Here is a 22,447-nt window from a genome sequence, read left to right as displayed (position 1 = left end):
CATATGTGCACTTATTAACTACCTTAGTTAATAAGTGCACATATGAATATAGTTATTAAGTTAAATATAGTTAATAAGTTAAATTAAATTCTTCTATCTGTTTGAGTTTGTATTATCCTTGCTCCTTTTTTACATGTCTAAATTGGGAATACAACAGCCTAATAATGTGCTATAACTGATCCTAAAAAGATTTTGAAGCTTTTGAGATTAATCTTATTATTAGATGATTGTTAATCAGAATTTGGCTTTACAGTTTTTAACACTATAATTAATGCCAGCTGTCCTTATACTGTATACTTAGATTAAAAATAAAAAAAAAAAATCTGAAATGTCCAAAACATCAACAAGCTGCAAAAAACCTCTCTCATCCACTTCAACATTAGAAGCTTTAATTGAAACCAATATTGTGAACATTGGTCTTGTGACACAAGGGTGTGTTTTCATGAGATCTGATATCACATGTCAAAAAATGATATACCTAGAATTCCCTCTGTGTCTACTCTAGCTTAGAATTTCCTTTCTACCTCTTGTAGCATTTTTTTGCTGTTTTCATTACTCTCCAAATTTGAATAATTGCTATGCATCTCTGAAGTTTGTTTTGATAAATTCAGCCACCTAAACAGTGATATTATCTCCCTTGAGGACTTGATCAACTCCCTTTCTCTAATACTGCTGATCAAGCTTGGATGCCAAGATAGTTGCTTTTATACACAACAACAGAAATTGTCTATCTACACGAAATACACCATTCTTCCAACTTGGGATCTCCATGATTTTTGTTCCTCACTTCCATTGTTTGACCCAAACTTTATCCATTCTTCTCAAAATACCTTGATTCTCTAACAAAGTGTACTAAGGCAATCCAAGGGGGAGGGAATCAGCATATCATAAGTGGCTTGAGACAGAATCCTAACTTTACACTCAGCCCTATACTGCATGCAACAGCTACAAAAACTATCAACAAATCCACATCTGATTTTTGAAAGGGCCAAATGCAGAAGTTAGCCTCTTGTCCATTGGGTATAACTTCTTCCTTTTCTTTGTTCCTACATGTGAATTCTCTTATCACCCAAAGATAAGGATGACCTGCTAATATTATTTTTCTTTAATTCCTGAAAAAAAAAAAATGAACACAGCAAATTATCTTTGACAGTACCAAGAACAGCTCACTCCGCCATCCTCTAATATTTTGTAAGAAAGAAATCAGAATCCTGGATAGCTTGGACACTAACATTTCTTCTGTTTCTGATAATATCTAATAATAGCTCAAAGTTTGTGTACCAGGATTAACACTTACCTACCTACCTATCATCTGTCATCTTTTCAATCTCTATCTGCTGGATAAATGGAAAAGGAAGCAAAAGGTTAAAAGACAGCTATCAGACTTATGATTGTCTCAAAAATCCTATAGAAAGTCATTAACAATAACTTCTTCATTACTTGAATACCAACAAGTTAATTAGTGACCAACACTATGGATTCTGCCATTCTTGATTCAGAGCAGTTCTAGCTATAGAAAGTTTTGAAGAAGTTCATGTGGTCATTCTTAACATATACAGAGCATTAGATCAGTCAGCTGCATCATACTGTTGTCATTGTTAAAGAAGGGACCATAGACATCTTTTTATTATTATTATTCATGGAACGAGAAACATTCAGTTTTGAACTGTCATGAACATATTCTGCACACCAATGAAATTATTCTTACTTGCTCATATCATAATGTGCTTTTTATCTTTGTCACTTAAATGAAATGAACAGCACTAAAACCTAGTTTGAGAAATCATCTGTTGTCTGATATGGACACAAAATTCTAACACAGTAATGTAATATATATGCATTTAGATGCAAAAATTTTCCTAAGGTGATACCAAATTGTAACTCGCACACCGTGTTGACTTTGTGCGTATCTCTCCCTAATCTGATTTGCTATTTTTCTTGTTCAGTGGTGGTTGACTGCATTTTGCAGTATGATTTACACATTTTTGCAACAAAATTCTTATGTCACTTGTAAATAGATGGCCTGTTAGAAAGTTCCTTAGCATAATGATTATAAACACTTTTTTAATGTGTAGTACACTTAGTTTCTTCTATCCAAAAATAAAAAAATAAATAAAATTAATCCACTGACCTTTCACTGCACTAATAAAGCTCACTGGTTTGTATTTGACTACAGAGAGCTCATGGTAATAGTGTGGGGTATTTCACTTTGGCTATAAATATTTCAACATTGCTGTCCACACTGAATTCAACTATTGATTTTTTTTTCTCCCCACCTGCCTTCCTGCTTGAAATTGTAAAGCTTTTCATGAATGCCCTGTTCAAGTCATACAGCATAATTATCTCATCATAAAAATACAGTAACCACAAACTATCAAAGTGGTTTCAAAAATTTATTTAAAATAGCTCAACTGCATACAGAACTGAAATTAATACTAGTGGAAGAACTTCAAAAAGGTATTCGTGGTATGACTCGAAGAGTTGTGACTGGGAGAAAACTATTGAAATGGCAAGACCAAAGAACATAGCCTGTGCACTTTCATTCTACAAAATCTGGGACTGGTGTTCAACAAAAAATATATCCCTTTCCCTGCAGTTTCTTATGCTATGTCGTTGAATTTAAGCTACCTCCTGAGTTTTTATTATTTTTTTTAAATAACATTAGCTGTGTAGTTTCACATACACCTCATGTTAACTGAAAATTCCGCATGCTTTACCACCTTTTGGTCAAGACTGCATATCAGGCCTGCCTGTTAATCAAAGTGCTTGGTTATCAACAAATTTTCTATTTCTATTACCAGATCCAACACACGTTCAAACCGTGGGTCTCTTCTTTCATGTGCTATTTTGGGTAATTTTTTTTCAGTAGCTGCATAAAACCAACTCCCTTACCCCCATTTTGCCTTTCCTCCTTTCATTCTGAAAGGAAGAAGGACTCGTTTACCTCATATTCTGGAATGGAACATGTCCCCGTATTTGAAGTTCTCCATAATGATTACTCGTTCTCTGCTCGTTGAGCTGATTTACTGAATCATATCAGCCACATCTCTTTTTGCACCGTGTAGCCTATAGCAACAACCAACTATTGTTTTTTTGCATGCAAAAAAAACTTGTTTCAGCTTTACTTTCCTGCTGAACTTTTTATCCTGTACTTCCTGAAAGTATAGTACCCTTGTAATTTAACCCTGTAATACTCTTATTTTCCTCAACCAAATGTCACTAATACATACTTGACCAAGTCATGCTTGACCAATGCCAGAAACTCCTAGTCCATGTTCCTGATACATCCTGCATTGTATATGCAGTAATATATGCAGGATATCTATGAGACACAACTTCTTGGTCACATAGATATCCTTTCATATTTTAATGGGTGTTTTGTTTAGTTCTGAAACCTGAGTAACTGCATTCGGCATTGTATGATTTTTCTCATTCTCACACTCGCTCATATCAAAAGTATCTTCATATGTGCTTACCTGCATCATCCCCCAATCAGATAGCCTTAGTTTCCTTTACTCCATTCTCTCATTGAGCAAAGCATATGAAGAAGATCATATGCTTCAGTTGATATAGTTAAGACTGGTTAAAATAGAAGTTCAATAGCTGATCAAACCACAGACCAGTTTGGAAGAAAGTTAATCAGAAGCAAGTAATGGAAAGAAAACTTTACACTCCTTGAGGATATCTATCACAAAATGATTGTTTTTTTTTTTTTTCCAAAAATAAATTAATAAATATTAATAGTTTATATAAAATAGTGTTTTTGCTGTTTTTATGTAAAATGTGTTCTGGATTTTATGGCTGATGCGCACGCGCACACACCACCTCTTCCTACCACTGTCCAAAATTTCACAAAATGAAAAAGAGCATGACACTAGGTTATGGCCAAGTGAAAAATCTTCACAACAGTATATTAGTGATGGCCAGAGAGCAGTATATTTTTTGCTCTTATTTCTAATAATGTATAATCCTTTTTTCTTTCCTTGAAAGGTTAAATGTTTTAATGAAGATTATCTACCTTAGAGATTTGACTATTGTCCTAACTGCTCAGAAAGTATTGGAGATAGTGCTCTACATCTGCATCAAGGTCAGCATATCTTAATACATAACTGTTGCATGTTGATGGCGATTTTCCTGACCTTTTTTCCTTATCTATCTTTGTTGATTTCTTCTTCTTTTGTGGCTATAATAAAGATGAAGATTTTCTGTCACTGCTAATTAAAGGAGGGAATAAGAACAGCTGTTTGAAACATTCATTGTAGAATGTGTGCCAAACAATGTTGCTTTGTATGCAGATCAAGATAAGCTTTATTTCTGTATGCCTCATTTATAGTGCTGGTTAAATGTTATACTGTAATTTTTGAAATTGCTAATATCATTTGTGTTCACACTGCGTTTTGTGCCATTGATACACCATACTTTATATATCTGTGTGTGTGTGTGTGCGCACGTGCACACACATACACACAGCATATTTTTATAATTGTGTTGTCATTAATTCTAAGAAACCTTTATTCATTTACAAGCTCCAGATGATCCAGATGTACTTGGTCCAGAAGGCATGGAAAAATTCTGTGAAGATATTGGAGTTGAACCAGAAAATGTAACTAACTAGTATTATTGCTTTATTTTTATACAAGGATTATTTGAAAAAAGAAGTGATTTCTCATGTTATTTGGTAGCTTGTAGTGAGATAACCTTACACCAAGGCATAGTTTCCTTTTCATTAAAACTCTTCAACATGTGATACATTTTTTTTTTTTTTTTTTTTTTTGTCCCACTGCAGCTACCCACTTTTTCAACACATCATTAGTCCATTTTGAGTCATCTCACTCAAGCTAGTACCAGGCCTTTTTTTTTGTGATTTATTTCCAATTAAGCATCAAAAATGCCTGGAAATCACAAAGGTTAAAACTCTAGATTACCAGTGAAGTGTTCCATTGATGACTTTTTACTTCTATCACATGCTACGTATGTTTATGTATTGTTTGAAGCAAAATTCCACTATTTTGATAGCTAAATTTCACTAGCAGATGTTGCACATTTTTTTTTTTTTTTTGCTGTCTTTGTTGTTGTTCATCATTGAGATCACAGAAATTCCATTTGGTCTCCAGCTCTTTTTTAGTCTGATTTAGCAATGTCAGCAATCCTTCTCATTTACCCATTTAAGCTGAGTTTTTCATAATGATAATATTTGTTTACTTACTCCTTCAATTATCAGTCAGCTTTGTAGATGGTCAGATCTGTAATGGCACCTCATATCTTGCTTTCTTTGCTTTTTGAGATGTGTGGATATATGCTGTCCTGGTTGACTAAATGGATAGCATCTTTTCAACTAACAGGACATGGATTTCAATCTCAGTGGTATGAACATTTGTGCAAGTTTTTGAGGTGGGGTTGGGCTATTTTGTTGCCATTGTTAAACTAACACCCGTTTATTTAGAGAGCTGAATTTATTGAGAAGGGTCCATTTTCATGGTTTTGAATAGGCTGTAGTTTCCAATCTTTGGTGGAGTGGATGGGATTGGCATTAAAAAAAAATAATAAATCTATAACAGAGCAGTGTGAACTCCAACTAAGAGAGGCTGGTTGGTTGATTGGCACAAGGACAGTATAGGTCATGCTGTGCCATTCCAAAGGTTTCAGCAGTACACAAGGCATTAATAAAGAGATAAATTAATAAATAATATTATGTACAAAAAACTTTAAGCAATGCAATATCTACATATAAATATAATTATAATCAAATGTGTTTGCATAAACTAATTCTTTGTAAAAAGTTAAAAATGTCATGCACTTTGTCCAAGTCTAATAACATCTATCTGAGTCTAATAACATCTATCTCAGCCAGATAAGTAAAAATTTCATTCCTCTTGTGTGAAGTGAGAAATGAAATATCACTTCACCAGAATATGACAAATGATGAGACATGTTGCATTTTTTTTTACATAGGTAGGTCATCAGCCCTCGGGAAATAAGAATGTATAAGATAACTGCCCTATGAAGAGCCTCTCTTCTGTTTCTATGTTGATTAGACTACCAATGCTTAATTTCATGCAGTTCGTTTCTCATTGTTTTCTGCCATAATGACTGCCATTAGATTATTAGCTTTGATTTTATCAACTGTCTATAGTCTGTATATGGGACTGTCAAACAGTACATCAAAAAAGTATGATCTGATCTAGCAGCTGCAACTGCAGTCTCATTTCCCTTAATTTCAATATGACTGAGAATCCAACAAAACTGAACATCAAAATGAAGTGTCTTCATTTTGTACAACAGTTGGAATACCTCACAAAGCACTGGATGTGGATTATACACAGGAGAGGAGATGCCTTGTAAAGAACTAAATAAGTCTATATAAATTCACACTTTTGGTAGTGATTTTCTTTTATATGCACAAGTGCAAGGTGAATTGTATGCAATTTGGCTGTATAATTGCTACAGTGAAGTGGAATCTGATTGGATATAGTAATCACGAATGGTAAACAGAGGGCTCAGATCTTGAATTGTCAGTATAGATGGGCAAGAAATCAGAGTGGACCTCACTGTGTGCATTAAACAACTGCAGGAAGACAGATGGAATATGAGACTATTATATAGTCAAAAAAGTGAGAGGCTGCAGGATGGAGTGCAAACCAGATTAACATAACCACATTCCTCCAGCCATGGAGGAATGCTGCCTGCCAATAACTTATATAATTTATTTAACACATATATTAAAGGGACGTATGGCTGTTTGACGTGTGCAGTGTTGAGCCAACGCAGAAAAAAGATACTAATCTACATAAAACACTTTAGAGACTAGTTAAGAGACAACTGTTTCCGTATAAGTTATAGATTGGGTTCATTTGCTTTTACATAAAGACTTCGAGTGGGTGATGTGCAAAAGACACTTGTAACTATCCATATAACTTGATCATGGATGGGATCCAACCATTGCAGGCTATTCTATCTTGCAGAACCATAGACTTGAGACCCATAAACCAGCTTTGAACATATCAGTGATTTGTCTTTATCAAGACAAAGCAATAAAGATCAGTCCATGCTCCATTCAGTGGATGATAGAGTTTAAAGGAGGAGATTCAATGCTCTCTCTTCCACTTTTCTCTTAGTTGACAAATGTGTGCAAGGAATATATAAGTTTTCTGTCAAAGATGAGTCACAAGAACTTAGCTGCTGTTGCTACTGGAATAACATTTTGTCCCATTCTTAAGTCAGGATCCAAGTGAAGCGTGTTTATGGCAGAAATGTACATGCACTTTTTTCTGCTGAAAACCTGAACCCATTACTAAGCGCACATGGAGAGATATGATCAATTGCTTGCTGAATTGTCTTTCAATCGTACTCATGTTGCAAGAGTGAGTAAATTGTGAAGTCATTACATATAGAAGTGTGACAGCAAAGAGTGTCGCATTTAAGGTGGAGCCTTGGGAAACACCCTGTTGTTGATGATGATGATATGGCCAAGATAACATACTTCCCAATTGGAGCCAGACGCAAAGTTTTTAATAACATACAGAAGATGTCCTCTGTGACCTAGGTTATGCAGTTCTTTTAATATGCCATATAAGCTTATCCATGTCAAAGAACACTGAAACTAGATCCTTTTGTTTTAGAAATGCATCTCATAAATGTTTCTAAATGGACCAAATGGTTTAAAGTTGAATGGCATCTGCAAAGACCATGTTGTTTATTGGAAAGAAGATTATTGCTTTCTAAATACCAGAGCAGTCTGGTATTAACAATTTTCTCCAATATGAAGACAATTGACTAATGCCAAGAATCTGGCAACTCTTGCTCTGAAAGTATCCTCTTGTATATTAAGAGAAGGAGATCCATAGAAGATGATGGTAGATACTTTATCACTTCATAATGGATGTCATCAGGCCCTACTGCACTTGGGTCAGACAGTAAAAGAGCTATTTTTAGTTCCTCCTTAACAAATGGCTGATTGTATGGCTCAAGCTCATTGGGATCAGCAACAACATATCCATTATGTTTCAAGGTAGAAAAATAATGTGTCCTGTATCTATCTTTTCATTTTTCATATTTTATCCATACAGTTTTTGCACTGGTTGTTTGATTAATTGATATAAATTAGATCCAAGATTGTTTTTTTACTCTGTTGCTTCACATAAGATACTTTGACCTGAGCATGTTTAAAAGTTATTTGATGTTGTAGGATATCTATGAAATATATACCCTATGCTCTGCCTGTATCTTTTTTTAGCTTCTTGGGACTCTTGATTCCACTAAGGCTTTGGATAGAGTGGAAATCGAGATGATATTTTTTGGAATTCCGACTTTTGCTGCATAGCCATACTGTCTATTACATATTTTGTCACTTCACTGATAGATGTTTGACTGACTGCTTCAGTATTAAATTTTATGAGATGGCAAAAAGTATTCCAGTCTGCCTGATCCATTTTCCACACATGCGCATTTCCCATAGAAGAACATAGTTCCTGTGAAGACAGTGCAAATAACTGAAAAATGATCTCGACATCCCACGAGAAATTTGAATGGTTAGGCATATGGAAGAGGATATTATCTCCATTAATAAAAGGGAGAGATGATTGTCAAGCATTCACTCAATGATACAACCATATAAGTTGCCATGTAAGATTATCAAGTCACATCTCATTTAACTCAGTGATAACATATTGAACATAGTGTAATAAGAAATCCCATGGATTGAATTGATACTGCTTCCAGAGCAGTATGAAGCTGGACATGATGGAAAGGTGTATGATTGCCCACAAGGATAGCTACTCCACCACAAGCAGAACCATCTCCAGTTCTGTCCTTAAGAACAACAGTAAAATTCTGTAAGGTTGAATCTTTACTGAGTTTAAATGTTTCTTGCAGACAGAAACAGAAGGGCTTGTTTCTTCAACAGGATCTTTATATCATTGATATGGTGAAACAAACCTATGACAGTTCACTGCAAAAATTTTCCTATTGTTTTGACTTCATAGTCTTCTCCAGTTTTCGAGATTTTGTCATCAAGTGATTTTGGAAAGTATGGATGGCCAGTGTCCATCTCTTCCTCTGGAGAAGTCTATGAAGCTTACTGATGTTCAGTACATCATCTGATGTGTCAAAATCATTTGGTGAGTTTAATTTACTTTCGGGGGGGGGGGGGGGGGACCATGGTATTCACTTTTTCTATGGGGTATCTAATAGTTTATCTTTCATTGATATCTTGGTCATATTTTTTTTTTTTTTTTGAGAAGTGGGTGCTCATAGAATGGCACTAATTTTGGAATTGTTTCAGGAGTGAGACTATAGATCATATGACTAATGTGCTCCACTGAGAAGCACTGACAAACATAAATTTTAGGTATAGTGGAATAAATATATCACTTGATAAATACAAGTTGTTGTTGGTATTTTCTTAACACTCACCTTCTCAACATGAGGATTTCAGGACAAGTGTCATGGTGGCTAACTTCATTTTTGCATCCTGGTATGATGATAATAATAATCGTATGATATACATGGCTGTGAGTTCCCTTTACGGGGAGGTACGGCACCATCTCAGTCCCCCCAAATTTTATCCGGGCTCTAGAACTGGCATAGCTGATGAATTAGACCTATGGCTGGGTCAGTATTCCTGACTGTAATCTGTGTGTGTTCACTGGATCGGTTTGCCTGCTTGCAGGATGAAAAACTCCAGATTAACTGGTGGAAAAAACCCTGCTGTCCACGCCCAAGGCCAGTTAACTTGGCTATGGCTGAGGAAGATCCTTAAGCTCCTCGCGTCGTCAACGGGAATCGAGCCTAGGACACTCCTTCCCCAGGCATATGATTGCAAAGTGCATAGCCACTAGACCAACTGCACGGACCCTGGTATGATATATTTTGTTTTAATGTTTTGAATTTCTTTTTCATCCTTTCACCTCTGACATGCCCAGGAGTAAGCTTGATGTTGCAGTTAACACATTTAGCTTTCTTTGCAGAGCAAGATTTATTATCATGCTCTTTACTACCACATCAGGCACAGTAGAACCATGACAGGAAGTTTGGACATGCCCGTATTTGTCATTTAAAGCATCTCAGTAGACTAATGATGTACGAGTTTGTATATCTTAACAGAACAGTTGAGATTACCTTCTGATATAGATGTTAGTCTTAGGTGGATCATAAATAAGGATGTTCCTTGTTGGAACCATGACCATCCCTATGTATCATTGTGCCTCATACCTGTCACTGTCTGAGCTTTAAGTTCTGAACATATCTCCTCATCTGGAACATCAAGGAGATCCCTCTTTGATATCAATCCTCTAGAAGAGCTTACTGTTTTATGAGATGTCACTGTAATTGGTATTCCACCCATTGTTGTAGCCTTCAGTAATTTTTCTTAGTGTTGCTGACTAATATTGCCACACAAATATCACCAGAATACAGTTTCTTGACTGTTTTGAGAGATCCTGCCAGTTCTAAACCATTTTGAATTAAGATGGATAACATTTTCCCTATTGGCTTTTCACCTGTTGCATGGATGATGAAAAACATTGGTACATTTATTCTGGCATGTCTTTTGTTTTTTACTTCTGTTATCATGTGATGTATCTGTAGTACTTGCTTGGAACCTCGTTAGGGCCCCTGAAACATTTGAGGATGAAGAATTTATGCTCAAGAGATTTTTTTTTTTTTTTTTTTTTTTTTTTTTGGTACTTCCCCATACATTACAGAGCAACACATGGGATGCCCACAAACTAGCAAGCAATGATCGTGCTTGGGACTGGAACACCACAAATAGCATCACATCAAGCTTTGAACCTCATCCCAGAACATTGGGTAGAAGATTTACTGCAAGATCATTGACCCCTTGTAGGCAAACCAACTAGTCAGTTATCCTGCCAGGACCATCCAGGATTGCCTGCCTTGCTGAAGCATAGGCCAAAGTAGTGTAAGACTACCTTTCCAGATGTCCATGTATCACTCTGCAGGGTAAAAATGGCAGCGCATTGGATGCAAGTGATGGTGGTCTGAAAAAAAAAGAGTGAGAATGAATAAGGAATAGAAAGAATGAAAAGGGCAAGTACCCTTGCTGGGATGCCCTCCTTCACCATGAAAAGGGGTAAGGAGTGGTTTGATGGTATAATGTAGTACTTGTCTGACAAGACATGCCAGTTTTTTCAGCAGAAAAAAGATCTGTACATACTGTGATATGCCATGTATTTTGTTGTCCATGTAGGTTGCTGATTATACTTTCACTGTATTTATGCATGTTCAGGAACATGGCATCCTTGTTTCTTAACACATAAATTAACTGAAATGCCAACAGTACCTTGATTACAGTCTTGCAGTGCAGACACAAAAATAACGTAATGAATTGTTTTCAGCAGCAACATACACATGTGCATTCATGATCATTTATGATGTTCTGTTATGCTATTTGAATCATGCATTTCCTGATATACAAATAGGTTTGTACAATAAATACCTTCATGACTAGGCTGTAGTCATGAAGTGACTACAGCCTAATGTGATGCCATCTTCACTAAAAACTCTGCTTAAATATCCAAATATTTTACATGTTCTATAGGTTCTCTATTGAGAAGCTGAAGTTTATTATATTCCTGCCTATTTTCATAGTTCTGGACTTTTTTATTGCTGATATTCTTGCCAAGTTGTTACAGCTGTTATTCAGTTTAATCAGAAAATCCTGGCGGCTTGTGCTAGAGGTGTTTAGGAGCACATTGACATCTGCATAAAGCAAGGGGCTAAGTTTAATATCTCTGATTCTAATACTAGGTTTAATGTCACCTCCTTACACAATGCAATCCATGTTACTGATGAATAATAGTGGAGATAGTGTGCACACTTGTCTTACACCTGATTTTACATCAAACCATCTTGCTACATTTCCCTCATTTCTGACTATTGATTTATAGCTTAAACATATTGTATATTGCTCAGATAATATTCCATTTACCCCATATAATTCAGTGCTTTGTAAAGTTTTTCTCTGGGCACATTGTCATTTGCCTTTTCCATGTCTATGAAACTGAAGTATAGGTCCTTGTTATATTCCCATGATTTCTCAACTATTTGCTGTGAAGTGAAAATTTGATTTTGACAGTTTTATTCCTCTCTTTATAGATGAAAACTATGAGAGCTATATTGCAATCATCTGGAATTTGATCTTCTGACCAAGCCTTCTGAATTATGCAGTGCAAAACTTTTATACTCCATATTTAAGTTAAGGGGTTAATAAATCCCTCATTATTTTAAAGCCGGATACGAAACTCGGAGATCGAAATCTATCAAAATCTAAGAGTTTCATGCCAAAAAACTAGCGGCAAGTCCAAGTATAAGTCAACACCTGGGTGGTACAACACTAGGGCAACTCATGTCAAAAGTGGAGCAAGCTCACTATCCTTACTATTTTCTCATAATGTAAAACGCAGCTCCTAGGAGATGTATTACTGTTTTACATTATAAGGAGAGGTCACTACCCAGACTGGTTTCGACCTTTATCAAGGTCTCGTCAGTGAGTAAGTAGACCCGGAATAACAAGGTTTAAGTGAACCGAACTTACATATACCCCTACTAACGAATTGCCAGACCGGTGTACCCGTATATTATTATTACTACGATGAAGATCCAAGAGGCTATTTTTTTTCCAGTGGCGTAAATTAAGTTAAGGGGATAATAAATTCCTCGTTATTTTAAAGCCAGATACAAAACTCGGAGATTGAAATCTAAGAGTTTCATGCCGAAGAACTATCGGCGAGTCCAAGCATAAGTCAACACCTGGGTGGTACAACACTAGGGCAACTCGTGTCAAAGGTGGAGCAAGCTCCGTCCAAGTTCCATATTTCCATAACTCCATATTTAAGTATTTCTGGTCAAATATTATCTACCTCACCTGACTTTTCACATTTCAGGCTTTAAATGACTTTCTTATACCTCAGATATTGATATATATATATATATATATATTTGCACTCCTATTTGCAATTCTCTTGTATATTTTTTGCTACTCTTCTGTCATTTCTTGTTTCATTGGTCTTTCAAAATAATTACTCCTGATATTATTATCTTATTACTTCCTTCTTATCTTCAAGTTTTCATGTCACTTTTATCATCTTTAATTCTTTTCAAAGTATTCTTTCTTCCATTTCTATGCTTTTTCAATAATCCCCAGAATATTTTGCTACCTTCCTGATGTTTATATTCTATATTCTTGCCCAAGTATTTTCATGACTTGTGTTTGACTGGTACACGTAGCTTAGCTCTCTTACATTTTTCTCTATTCTTTTAGGGCATCTGCTGACTTATTTGATAGAACTTTCATTATGCTTTCTTTTCCAGGACTACTGCTTGAATTTATTGTGTCCACCAAGGCATTCTTAATTTTCTATACTTGCAGACAATTTCACCAGATGCCTCCTTATCTGATTCAATTTCATCAGATGCCTCCTTAGTTCTTGTTTTCAAATTGTTTCAATTTTTTCTTGGATACTATTAGTATAGTTGAGCCTAAGTCTACAGCTGACATAAAACTCTTACATATTGTTCTTTTCAGTGTGATATTCATTTTTATTCTCCTTAAAACTAAGTAATGGTCATTTCTGCTTTCAAAGACCTCTGTATACTCTTGTATCTTGAAACAGCATGAAGATATTGCTATGAACAATGACATAGTCAGTAAGATGTTTCTTATTTCTGTGTCCTCTCCATGTGAAGATATTGCTATCAACAGTAAATATAATCCCATAAGACTATTTCTTGTGTGTTCTTTCCATATGAATTTATGTACTCCTTGGTTTGAACATGGTGTTAGTAATGACTTGTCCAAGTTCTGAAGAGAAATCTCACTAAATGACCAGTACTTAATATTTTAACTCTGCTCTTTTCTCCACATTTTCCTATAACATTTATTTAGATCTGTGTGTTTAGGTCACCAACAAGATCCAGTTATTCTTTTTTGTCAGATATCATCTCTGATGACAAAAAAATTTCTTCACTTTTCCACTACTGGTTGGTACCTTCTTTGTGACCATATACATAAATTGTTGCATTGTCTGATTTGCCATTTGAAATTTGCTTACTTGATTCTACTGGAAGCTGCCTACATCCAGAAATTTATTTTGTTTAGTATGGAATGCTATAGCTATATCTTTCTTCACTCATTGTTAGCATAAATCATGTTATAGTTATTTAAAAGTGCTTCCTCTGCTATAGGATTCTAGGATTATAGTATTTTTGGTCATGTCAGATATATTAGACAGGGTATTTCTGTAACTCTTCTGCTAACTCTGCCTCTTTTCATCTGATGCTTTTTAAACTAATGTTTCTTATCATCAAGAATTTGCTTTGCAAGAGTGAAATTTATATAAATGGGAAGATACTTCAAAATAGCCTATAAGGAATGATAACAATCTGTGTCCAGTCTTCATCTTATCCTGATGGATGCTGTTAATAGGTATCTGCCTGGATATTGAAATAGTGTAGATGAATAGACAGTTTGGAACATAGCCAACTAAATCATACTGGCATAAAATACACACATTATAATAGTTTTGCATAAACTAATTTTTGTTTGTTTGCTTGTTCCTTTGAGATTATGATTATTCTTGGTTTTCCTTTGCAGATTTTAATGTTGGTCTTAGCATGGAAAATGGAAGCAAAACAAATGGGATTTTTTACAAAAGCAGAATGGCAAAAAGGTCTTGCAGATTTACAGTAAGTAATGACTCCAGATTTTTACTATATCTATGATACAACATATAATGAAAGACAAAATACTGTTCATCAGGATTACTATTTCAAATATAGGATGATAATACCTTATATGCTGGCTGTTTGTAATTATTATTTTTGAGAAAATTACAACATATACTGAATATTAATTACAGTAACTTAAATACTTTGATATTTCTGCAAAGTCAAATTGCCATAATCATGGAACACAGAACAATATGTGCATGCAGCCACTAGCACTCGGTAAATGAGGCTGAAGAAAAGCAACTAAAGTTGGACAAAGGCAACTGAATAGCATCCCGTACTGAGCTAAATTGGATAGTTTGGCCGTTGGGGATGAACATCTGAGGATGAGTCCTTCCTAATTTGGAGTAGTTTGTCATGCACCCCAATATGTTAAGGTTTGGAAAGTTTCTTAGGGCTGAGGCAAATTCCAGGAATAGTCTTGCATATTTGTATTTGCTGGGGTGGAGTAGAGTGGCTTTCTCCTGGTGAATCTTGTGTTCAAAGCATGGTCAGCAAGTCCAGATTGACTGTAATGATGGATCCAGAAGTTGTCCATGTATTCAGAAATTCTGATGTTGGCTGTAGTAGGATAGTTTGCATTAAAGGGAACCTGGTAAACACCTGGAAAGTCTTTCGTAACACGGACCACAAGGTTGTAGTCTGAATAACCTAAGGGTGATACAACCTTCACAGAATATTTGGAGGGGTGACTAATGAGGAAGAGACCCATAGTGGTTGAGATTATCTGGTACTCTGGTGGCATGTGAACAATTTGCATAAAGTAGTTTGTGATGGCAGATGTCTTAGCATCTTTACCTGCTTGGTCTGTGCATTTGGAGAAGGAAAGTCAGTAGGTATTGTGTACATTAAAATCATCTAGGAAGATAACCTCACTTCTAGGAAAGTGGGATTGAAGGACATTGACTTACAAAGAGAGGAAGTCACAGTTCTGAGTGGTTGGTGATATAGACAGCATATGAATTTGACACAATGGAGGTAGAGAGATTTTCAGCCAAAGTAGACTGTGACTACTTTGGCAGAGATTCTAAATTGAATGCTCTCTGGAGTGGTATGTCAGAGTGAATGTATGCACAAATGCTGCCCTTGAACCAAAAGTTCAAAGGCAGCATTTTTGATTGGAATTGGAATATGAAATTTGGATTTCCTGCGAAAAAAGCAAGTGGAAGTGGACACTGTTGAGACTGGAGCAGAGACCACATATATTTGTAAAGTGCATTTGGAAGTCTCAATTGGATTTTTTGTTGACTGAATGGATCATACACATCCGTATGCAGTACTTGCACTTTAGTTTTCGAGTTGACTGTCAACACTGCTCGATTTCTTCTATAATTCCTCTTTTGTAGTTGATATACCATGCTTCATTGCCACTTTGTTACTTTTCTTCCAGTTGTTTGCAAATCATTGGCCTTACTCATGCTGGGTAAAGGTAAGATTGGACTGGGCTTGTATCTCTTATTCGGGAGAACTGACTTTGAGGTTATTCAGACACCATTAGATCTGATGCGCTTGCAGTGTGTCATGGGTTACTTTCACTGGTCACAGGAAAGTCAAGTAATCTCTTTTTTTGTTCATAGGTCCGAAGCAATTGCATCTGGTGATTTTGCTGCAGTTGAAACTAAAATTTTCCATTAATTTGGTGATGTCTTCTGTCAGTGTATCATTGCTTTTGGTGTGGAAGCTGAGGATAATGGCATATTTTTTGTTTTCGGCCTCAATCAAGTTGTGCACTATTAACATGATGAGGCTATGGAGTTGGCTGGTATCTGTGGTGATTTTTTTTTTTTTTTTTTTTTTTTTCCAAGTGCTGATTAAGGATCTGTTCTTAACTTATTTCATTTTGCAGGAGAAGGTTTTGTCGATAGTAGTGAGGCACTGCTCCATATGTTTTTCTTTCAATTAAAGCTTTCAATATGTTTTTCTAAGTTCAGTTTCTGTTTTAAGCTACTTTTCACTGAAGAGAGGCACATTGGACAGAAATAAAGCATAGTTTAATTTCACAAGAAGTTTGTATGCTGTTTGTCTAGTTTTATGCATGAGCCTCTGACCATAGGTGACAGAAATCCTTTTTTGGTATCTGTGATGTGTGGTCTACAGCTGCAGCACGTGATAGCATCATTAGAATTTTTGGTGCTGGATGGCTGTGCTGGGATGTGCCTGCCGTACTCTGTTGTCATTGGGCTTTACTGCAGCCATCTTTGCTTTTTACGGTAGGCATTAGTGGTCAGTTGCACCTGGCTGATGTTATATGAATAAAAAAGATTTATGGGACATTTAACAAGTATTTGAGAGTTTTTCTGTGATATTAATCCTTTTGGAATTGCTACTACAATTTCACTTTGTGAAAGCAGGAAATCACTTCTAAAACCATACTAATTTTTAACCAATACGTATATCTGGGGAACATCTGAAAATTACCAAAAATCCTAAAGAAATACAACCCTACAACCACTTACAGACCATATAAAAAATTGGCATCCCTTATCTGCATGGTTAGGCTAGTAGGCTATGCACTTCACAACCATATACCTGGGGAAGGGGGTGTCCTAGGTTCGATTTGTCAACAACATGAGGAGCTTAAGGATCTTTTTCAGCCATAGCCAAGTTAGCCAGTCTTGGGCATGGACAGCAGGGTCCCCCCAGTTTAGCTCGGATTTTTCATCCTGCAAGCAGGAAACTAGCCCCGTGTACACACAGGCTATAGTCATAGGATATAGTACTTAATCGCTCATTAGGATGGCTCAACCACCCCTAAGGGACAGTCAAGGAATGGGGGGGACCCCACATGAATAAAATAAAAACTGCTCTACATCAGAATTTCTGAATACATGGACAACCCTCTGGATCCACCATTACGGTGAGTCTGGTCTTGCTGACCATGACACTTGCCACAGGATTCACTGGAAGAAAGCCACTTTACTCCACCTTAGCAAATATAAATATCAGAGACTATTCCTGGAATCTGCTTTAGCCCTAAGAAACTCTCCAAACCTCAACAAATTTGGGTGCATGAAACTGCCCTAACTTTGGGAAGCACTTATCCTCAGCTGTTCATCCCAACTGCCAAGACCACCCAATTTAGCCCAGTAGGGGGTGCTATTTATGACTCTAGACCCAACTTTGGTTGCCTTTCTTCAACCCCTCATTTATCCAGTGTTAGTGCCTGTATGCATATATTGTTGTCTTCCATGATGCTGGCAGTTTTTTCTGCCAAAATATCAGAAGGTTTAATTAAAGGTATTGTAATTAATATTCAGCATATGTTGTAACATCCTCAAAAATAATAGTGAACTCCAGAATATAAGTGGTAAAATTTTATTTTTGCTATTCAAACATTTCTCTCCTTTTTGCTTAGCTAAAAAGTGATTTTTTGTTATTCTTAGGGCATGTTAAAGACATTTAAAATGTGCAGATAATTCTTCTTTTAGCAGACTTGTGGGAACCAAAGAAATTGTTATAATGGAAAACTTGCTGCAGTGAATTTCTTTTAGAATTAAGTTATACTCTGACACATTGGTCAGAATTTTTTGCTAGGTATAAGGATTAAGTTAAACATAATGGCACTTTTTTTAATAGTTTTTGCTAAGTTTTTGTTATTCCAAGCCATGGCATGTTTTAAACTTAAAGCATTAGCACCATGGATGAGCTAAGGGTTTTTTCTATTTGTTGTTAATTTTTATATATTTTTGGTATCTATTTTTTTACATAATCTAGAAATCCTACTCTAGAGACCAAGTGGAACTTTTTTTCAAGCTACTTTGCTTCCAAATAATAGGGCAAGCTATCACACTGGATGAAAAATTTAATCTCCCACCTAAAGATGATCAGACATCTATGCACATAGCAGAATTTTAACCCATAGTTGGTTGAATATTAGATATGCTAAGTACTCAGCCAACCAGGCCAGCAAATTATTACTTAATTCCAGAAGTCGGCAAATAAAAATGATTTATTACTAAAATACTTATTGGTTCAGAAATTTCAGTATGTATTTACAAGCTATGATACAATTTGTTCTTGATTATGTAATTGTTTCAACTTTCCAAGCTGTATGTATCCCCTTGTTACTGTATAGCAGCTTTCATTTTGTCATCCAGTAAAATGCCGCTCTTAATAAGAAATTTTAAAAGCTATTTTATTCTTTAAAAATAAAATAAAATAACAATTTTAAATAGGTTTGACTTTATTATGTGTGAAGTGTGACATAATTTGTTTTAAAATCAAATGTCACCTATGGTTTTTGCAGGCTCCTTTTTTTTTTAAGCATAAGAATCAACATAAATTAAAGTTAAAAGTTGATATTTCTTCTTTCTCATCCATCTCTGGCCATTTCTGTCATCTCTCTGAAGCTTGATGTTTATGACCTTTCCTTCAAAGATTGTAGCCAAGTTCTTTGGGTAATCTTTGAAAGGACATTCTCTAGAGGTGTCTAAACCATCTTAATTACTCTTTAAGAATTATAGCTATATCTTTTCTATAGTTTGTGTTTGACTTTTTCGTTTGTTTTCTGGTCTGACCAGTGGGCCTTATTTATTTTCCATAAGCATTTCTCCAATGCTCTGATTTTCTGTATTTATTTCTGATTGAGTCTCCATATATTGCTGTAGGTATAATGATAGTTTTATACAGTTTTAGTTTGAGGCTTTTTGAAATGTTATTTTTCTGCAGTACTATATTTCAGAGAAACCTAAATTGCACATGCCTCAATTATATGTGGATTCTCATCATCATCAAAATCCTGACATGTACCCTCATGTACAGGATATTATTATTATCATATCATATATCATAAACTCATATGAGAGGTCCTTTTATCATACACACAGCTCATCATGCCGTGCTTTAAACACACTCAAATTCTTGCAGATACACACTCTCAGGCAAGGCGTTCCAATCATTCACAACTCTACATGAAAAAAAACTGCTTCTTACTCCCCTTACTCACACTCTTTATACAGTTTCCAGGGATGGCCTCTGGTTCTCCCCTGATCTCTCACTATTTTCTGTAGAACCTCTCCAGCATTGATCTTATAACAACCCCTTACTAACTTGTCTCTATCATCCCCCCCCCCTTCCTCATGTCCACCAGACTCTGCAAGTTTCCTCATACTCGACATTCCAGAGGTTAGAAACTACCTTAGTCAGTCACCTCTGGACCCTTTCCAACATCTCTTCATCCTTCTGAAAACCAGGTGACCAAATCTGGACATAATAGTCCATGTGTGGCCTAATCAAAGCCTTATACAATGAAACAAGAATCTCCCTACTTCTACAAGTCAGTGCCCTCCACATCATTCCCAGAAGCCTTTGTGTTGTCTTCACAATTTTGTTATGCGTCCCCTAAATTTTAGATCCTTACACACTATCATCCCCAGATCTCTTATTTCCTCCACCTCTGACAATATATCCTCACCAAGCATAAATTCTGCATCCCATCTTTGTTTTCCAAATTTTAAAACCTTACATTTTGCAACATTGAACTTGCATCCCCATTCCTGTGCCCAATCACTCAATTTATTCAAGTCTTCTTGTAAGGCCACAACATCTTCTCTACTCTTCGTGGTTCGTCCCAACTTTGCATCATCTGCAAACAACTGAATATCTCCATCCAAATCGTCACCAATATCATTAATATACAAGTCAAACAGTAGTAGCCCTAAAACAGATCCCTGAGGCACACCACTAGTGACTTTCCTGGATATCGCTTCCCCATACACAACTTGTTGATATTTATCAGATAGCCATCAATCTTAATATCCGTGTTTTTAATATTATATTGCCATCTGTTCATACCCCTAATCTTTCTCAGTATCATATCTATGATCTCTGTGTTTGGTCAGGTGCTTGATTTCTAACCCAGCTCTCAGATCTATAAGTTAAAATTGGTTTGAACACTGTCTTGTATGCAACTTATTTAGTGTTTTGACTAATTTCTGTCTTATTCCATATAAATTTGTTCAGTTGACTTCCTGCCATATCAGCTTTGTTGATTCTGTTGTCTATTTCCATATTTAATTGACATTTTCACTAAAAATTGTGCCTAAATAACTGAAATGTTTTACTTGTTCTGTAGATTCTCCATTCGTGATGCATATGATATTTTCATTGTCTTGCTATTGCTGATTTTCATACCAAATTTTTTACAACATTTATTCAATTTAGTCAGGGAATCTTGCAGACTTGTGCTGGATTTATTTAAAAGTATAACATAATCTGCACTATGCAATAAAGAGCTGAGATTAACATCTCCAATTTTGATATCAGGTTTAATACCGCTTTCCTTCATAATGTGATCCATATAGATAATAAATAAACAGGGGATAATGTAGATCCTTGTCTGACACTAGATTTAATGCCAAACTATCTTCCTGTACTTCAATTCTAACTGCTGACTTACAACTCTAATAAAGACTTCAGTATTGCTTGATATAATGCCAGATAACTGTAGCATTTTGATTGGGTTTTCTCTTTGCACTTTGTCATATGCCTTTTCCAGATTGACAAATCTTAAATACAGATCTTTGTTATATTCCCATGATTTCTCAACTATTTGTTGTGAAGTGAAAATCTGATCCTGACAGCCTCTATTTTGGCTGAATCCAGCTTCTTCACCAAGCTTCCTTTCCACAATCCTTCTGAACCATTTCTCGAGTATACTTGCATTAATCTTACCAGGGAAATACCTCTGTAATATTTACATTCAGTTTTATTTTCCTTTTTGTATATGAATACTGTGATAACTCTACTCTAATCATCTGGAATTCGTTCTTATGTCCAGGCCTTCTGAACTATGCACTGCAGCTACTGCAAAACTTTTATACCTCCATACTTGAACATTTCTGGTCGAATATCATCTACTCCTGCTGCCTTTCCACATTTCAGGCTTTGATGGCTTTTTCTACTTCAAGTATGGATATTTATTCTTGATTGCATGTCTGTTGAGTGTTTTTTTTACCACTGTTCTGTCATTGATTTGTTTCATTTAGCAATTTTTCGAAGTAATCTACTCCATACTTCAAGGATATCTTTATCATCTAACACCTTCATTTAACACCTTTATCATCTTTAATTCCTTTTACAGCACTGTTTCCTCCATTTCTGAACTTTTTCAAAAGCCTCCAGAATATTTTGCCAATTTTCCTGGTATTTATTTTCTATGTTCTTGTTATCTTCCCATGACGTTTGTTTAGCTAGTTTTGCAGTGTTTAGCTTTCTTACATTTGTCTCTGTATTCTCTAAGAGCACATGCTGATTTATTTGCCAGGAACTTTAAACATGTTTTCTTCTTTTCTTTCACTGCCTCTTTAACTTCCTGTATCCACCATGAAGTTCTGATTTTTCTATCCTTGCAGCAACCTTACCACATGCCTCTCTGGCTAAATCGATCAATGTTTTCTTCAGGTCTTGCCACTGAATCTCCAAGGTTTGGTTCCTGTTCTCAAACTTTCCTTTTTTCTGGAATAATGTTTGTGTTTTAATCACAGTTCACATCTGACAGCTGCTCAACTTTTATTTGCTTTAAAGCTTTCTTACATATTTTTCTTTTCAATATGAAATTCAGTTTTATTTTGCTCAAGACTAAATGGTGATCACTTCCAATTTCAAATCCCCTGTACACTCTGGTGTCCTGCACCAGTGAGAAAACATCACTATCAACAATAACATAGTCAATGAGACTTTTCTTATTCTTTGCCTCTTCTCT

At 35.7% G+C, this 22,447-nt stretch overlaps 1 protein-coding gene across 8 annotated transcripts in view; it reads left to right on the top strand.

Annotated features, from left to right (window-relative positions):
* Positions 1-22,447, top strand: part of SCCRO4 (DCN1-like protein SCCRO4) — a 264,907-nt gene that overhangs the window by 170,389 nt on the left and 72,071 nt on the right. For all 8 annotated transcript variants that reach the window (XM_090395325.1, XM_090395322.1, XM_090395323.1 and 5 more), the window contains 2 exons: positions 4,527-4,603; positions 14,612-14,703. In XM_090395325.1, coding sequence (XP_090251451.1) covers positions 4,527-4,603; positions 14,612-14,703 — 169 coding nt within the window. The remainder of the gene's footprint in view (positions 1-4,526; positions 4,604-14,611; positions 14,704-22,447) is intronic.

Source organism: Typopeltis vanoorti, chromosome 7, assembly GCF_054136105.1.
Source record: "Typopeltis vanoorti isolate ZY-2024b chromosome 7, IOZ_Tvanoo_1.0, whole genome shotgun sequence".
Classification (NCBI taxonomy): domain Eukaryota; kingdom Metazoa; phylum Arthropoda; class Arachnida; order Uropygi; family Thelyphonidae; genus Typopeltis; species Typopeltis vanoorti.
Note: the sequence above shows the minus strand (reverse complement) of the source record. Positions and strands in the feature narration are given on the sequence as shown.